The sequence below is a fragment of the Alosa alosa genome, chromosome 10, assembly GCF_017589495.1.
Source record: "Alosa alosa isolate M-15738 ecotype Scorff River chromosome 10, AALO_Geno_1.1, whole genome shotgun sequence".
Lineage (NCBI taxonomy): Eukaryota > Metazoa > Chordata > Actinopteri > Clupeiformes > Clupeidae > Alosa > Alosa alosa.
In genome coordinates, this window is record NC_063198.1 from 33,223,586 (window position 1) to 33,228,585 (window position 5,000).

The 5,000-nt window shown below is 45.9% G+C and overlaps 2 protein-coding genes across 2 annotated transcripts in view; both read right to left on the bottom strand.

Annotated features, from left to right (window-relative positions):
* lmod1b (leiomodin 1b (smooth muscle)) overlaps positions 1-3,453 on the bottom strand; it is a 9,510-nt gene extending 6,057 nt beyond the window's left edge. The window contains 1 exon segment of the mRNA XM_048253779.1: positions 1,837-3,453. Within this exon segment, the coding sequence (XP_048109736.1) occupies positions 1,837-2,115 (279 nt within the window). The 5' untranslated portion in view covers positions 2,116-3,453.
* A 302-nt stretch (positions 3,454-3,755) lies between these two features.
* The window catches only part of shisa4 (shisa family member 4), a 12,724-nt gene continuing 11,479 nt past the window's right edge, over positions 3,756-5,000 (bottom strand). Inside the window, 1 exon segment of the mRNA XM_048253784.1 lies at positions 3,756-5,000. This exon segment is cut by the window's right edge and continues 887 nt beyond it. The gene's annotated coding sequence lies outside the window, so the exon portion shown is untranslated.

The window sequence follows — 5,000 nt, forward strand, 5'->3', positions numbered from 1 at the left end:
AGTGGACACGCACACACACACACACATACACCAGCAAACACACCACAGCTCAGTGGACACGCAAACACACACCAGCAAAAACGGCTGGTCAAAGCAGATAGCTTCTAGCTTCTGAATCTGAACCTGGCTGGGTGTGTGTGTGTGTGTGTGTATGTGTGTGTGTGGAGGATTCAGTAGTAAAGACCACACACCCATCAATGACATTATTTACATGATTATTACTCATGCTGTGTAAAGATTCATTGGCAATCTTTAGACATTATTGGAAATAATGTTCAGTTCACAGTTATGTCACAAATCTCTCTCATTTGTGACCATATAGGCCTACTGTATGTCTGTAATAATACCATCAAGTCATTACATTTCATCTGTGTACTTGTATACTTTGATTTCATGGTTAATGTATAGCGCCATACCATGAAACTGTTAGTTTAGTTACATAAGTTGGTGTGCAGTGGGTTGCTCTCTCAGTTCAGCTGTGTTTGTTTACACTATGCATAGCAAGCCATTATACAGTGCGGAGATGTGAACCGCGACTCGATGTTTGATTTGCGAGTCCCTGAGTGTTTTGCCGTGCGAAGCGCGGCCCTGGCAGACGTGGCCTTAAAAGGCAGTGCGCATTGGGGCAATCACCCGCGGCATTCCTGCATGCAGGACTCACAGAGCGCGAGCGCACCGCGGTGCACCGCACTCGACCTCCTACAACACTCCTCACAAACACACAGGGAACACCACTGCATTTTTTACTAACGGCCACGTAGAATAAATGCTTAAGTGTTCTGACTTGGGGAAATATCTGGCAGTTGAAAGGTCCCTGGCAGGGCATGTGTTCCACCGCTGTTTACTGAAACATGTTTCTTCCCACTCTGGAGAGGACCAGCAGCATGGCTGACGTCATGTTAAGGGTTTTAATGAGCCCCTGCCCTGAACACAAGATGGAGGATGAAAGGACCAGCAGGTCAGCTCGGGGTCAGCTCTGATGCAGAGCCAGTTCAAGACGGAGAGGAAACCGTGAAACCCAAAGATTATAACTGCGCATTAATCCGTCTTCCTCATGCCTGGCATATGGATGGAACCACACAATACTATGACTACGACTATTTCCCTCAATCCCTCTATTGACTATGTACATGTATAGGCTAATATCATAGGCTACTGCTCAAAAAGATGTTAAGCTATGCTAAAGACTAATAAGAGGGAGAAAATACACCATTAGTTGCATTACAAACGTTAAAGCTTAAGTCCTGGTGATTTTGAATTTTCCCTTGGGGATCAATAAAGTATCTATCTATCTATCTATTTGCATCTTTCTCACATGTTAGTCTGAGTTAGTAGTGCTGGAAGATCTGGGTAGGGAGCTACATCAGAGGCCTAACGGATTAGTGGCGGGTATCACTAACCCCGGGCCCAACGGATCATCGCCGTCATCACAAGGCCTACCAGGGGCGACGTGCTGGGCGTGGGAATGTCCACTGGATGACGCACCGATTAACCATCAAGTGCAGAAAATCCGCTTAGAATGGTTTAGAATGTCATGTTGGCTCATTATTTAATCCACTTGATACAAGCTGTTGTCTGAGTGTAAAAAAGTTTTCGATCGTACGACATCACGATCACAGTGTTCTTTATTAATTAAGTTAAACATGCAGTATAGTATCAGTACATCCTAGTAGGCCTAGGCCATATCTTCAGCCTATACGAATGACAAACCCACTCAACCCACACCTGCAGGCCCAATAAGACAGTGTATTGATTCAGAACATGATGCGTGTGTACTGACTAGCTACTGTCAGGTCACAGGTGTGCTGAAAGTGGCATTTGATACCTTGGCCATACCTCAACAGACATATTTCTTTGAAGGGATTTCCTGGAGTCACTACCGACTGCGTCCGATTTTGCTCCCCGTGCGTTGTTTTTGGTGGAATCCGTTTGGTCTACGATAGTGATCTCACTGGGGTCGGGCCCTGGGACCATCATGACCTCTTTTTCCACCTCCTCGAGCTCCTCGGGGGACAGGTTGGAAAGCAGATTGTCGATGTCTGGGTCCTCGCTCACCATGCGTCCTAACTTGGTCAGTCCCCGCACTTTCCTCCGGTTCAAGTAGTCTTGCGACATGTTCGTGGTGAAAACAAATCTTCTCCAAAGAGACAGAAAACAACTCTTACTCCTCTGGGACTGTCCGTATCTCCTCCTGGTTTCCCTGGTATTCCAGTGGAAGCACGCTCAGGTGATTCCAATCCTGCCGGGCCGGTACACGGGTGCGGAGCGGAGGCAGACTCGGGCGACGTCCTCGCCTCTCATCATCCGTCTGGGATGCTTGGACATTCCAAGAAATCCATCGCGAGCGCATGCCCAAATTTAGAGTAGAGTACACAGTCCTTTAAAGGAGATAGGATGGGCGAACGTTTACCCAAAACCACACAGCACTGCGCTGCATCGGAGCGATGCTTCCCCGCACTAATAATAGAAAGTGTGAGGTTTGATGGGGTCTATTTATTTCTCCATAAAACATCTGATGTTGTGCAACGGATTTTTTTTTATTATAATGCGCACATAGCTGGCCTTTAGCTGTCTGTTGAAAGACGGATCATAAGTGTTAGTGAGCGCTACTTTCGTGCTCGATGAAATTGGACGTCTGTTAGATTGTCGGTTCACATTAATAAGACACAATTACTTCAATATAAAGATAGAAGGACATGTTGAAAGTATAAAGCAGATTTCTCTTCATCCCTAGAACTGAAGGTAAACCGTTTGCATAATCTTAGCACTTAAGAAGATCAACTTCATACAGCATCAGAAAACAGTTTGAAAGTCTCCTGAAACTAAAAACTAAAGCGGTGTTGTCATTTGTGGCTGAAAATGTAAGTGAATATGAGGGGTACAGAGCTAGTGAAGGAAGTCACTCTGTCACACACATACAAGACCAAATAGATTTATTGAAAAGGGTTGGAGTTGGTTATCTGAGTGGGTCAGAGTCTTGCTCTTAATTCTTTGTTAAATCAAGTCTGTTATGCTGAGGTTCATCATCGACGGTTACAGGAAACACACCTGTGTACTGAGCGCGCTCTCCAGCTGACTGTGGGCTGGACCCGGCCCAGCGGTAGCGGAACCAGAACCTACACAGAACCCACTGGAACCATGGAGACAGCCCAGAGATACATTCCTTTGGAGATATTTGAAATTATTGGCAAAACAACACATTTCACATGTAGCCTTACAGATAAAAAAACAACACAAACTATCATCATCATCACCATTAGTAGCGTCATCATCATCATCATCATTACCATCATCATCACAACATCGTCTGTCCTTCTTAGCAGATTCTACTGAGTGTGTTGTGTGGTGTTGTGTTGTGTTGTTGTGTTGTCTTGTTGTGTTGTGGTGTGGTGCTGTGTCATGTCCTGTTGTGTTGTGCTATTGTGTGTTGTGGTGTGGTGTGGTGTGGTGGGGTGTGGTGTGGTGTGTTGTGGTGTGGTGGGGTGCTGTGTCATGTCCTGTTGTGTTGTGTTGTGCTATTGTGTGTTGTGGTGTGGTGTGGTGTGGTGTGGTGGGGTGTGGTGTGGTGTGGTGTGGTGTGGTGTCGTCTCGTGTCGTGCTGTGTTTTGTTGTGTGGTCAGGGTTGTCATGGTCAGGGTTGTCATGGTCAGGGTAGTCATCGGGCCTCTGCTCCCAACACCACTGCCCCACTCTGCTGCTACGTTCACATTAGGATGTACAACTGTCATTAATAAAACCTCAGTGTTGAACAGGCGATCAGTAGAATTTACATTAAATCAGCCTTCATACCGTCCACAAGGACATACAGGAGAAGAGAATCAAAAACAGTCGATTTTACAGAAGCAAAACAGATCCACCAGGGGTAGAGGAATAGTTTAGTCCTTCTTGCAGTGTGCTCTGGTATGCAGCAGAAAATGGTATGGAGTGTCCAGTGGATTTACATCCAAAACAAGAGCAGCCCATCGGGACACCTGGGCAGAGGCAGGGTGTTCTGCACAAACACACCTACAGGTGGTGCTGTTGCACTTGTTTAAAATATATCTGAGGAGCTAATCCAGTTCTCTTGCAAATGTTTCAATACAGGCTTGTATTTCCAGGTACCTCAGGGTGTTTAAAGATTAGAGAAACACTACAACTGATTCACACACATTGTACATACTGCAGATTTAGAGTAGAGACCGTAACCCTTTAGAGAAGCTGGTGAAGTTAAAAGACAAGTTAAAATCATTACAATAAAAGGATGCTTCATACACACACACTTGGTGTTCCTGCTCCCACTGCTATACACACACACACACACACACACACACACACGGTTATCTTACACAGCTGTGCTCAGAGGCAGAGGAGAGCAGAAGTTTTTTATGAAAACAGACTCACACCCCAGCCCCAATCGTATCCATCATGATATGTTCTGTAAAATCTCAATATTTAGCATTTCTCATTATGTTTGTCAATAAACTATTTACAGTGGAATAACGTAATGAATGTTTTATGCTGCGGTAAGGCGATATGAGGGCAAACAGGAAGGAGGATGCGGAGGAAGGATAGGATTGCTCTCTCTGGCCACGGCACAGCCAGTCAGCTGACCACAACGCAGCGCTGTGATTGGCCAGACTGCAACATGACACAAAGACAAGCTTCTGAACCCATCACCAAATCACACACACACACACACTCCCAGACTACAGCTTAGTACTCATCACCAAATCACGTGTGTCTGTGTGTGTGTGTGTGTGGCTGTGAGAGAGTGTGTGTGTGTGTGTGGCTGTGAGAGAGAGTGTGTGTGTGTGTGGCTGGGAGAATGTGTGTGTGTGTTTGGCTGTGAGAGAGAGACTGTGTGTGTGTGTGTATGTGTGTAGCTGTAAGAGTGTGTGTGTGTGTGTGTGTGTGAGAGAGAGTGTGACTGAGTGTGTGTGAGAGTGAGTGAGTAATGGTGGATGCCATAACACCCTGTGAGAGTGTGTGTGTGTGTGTGTCTGTGAGAGAGAGTGTGACTG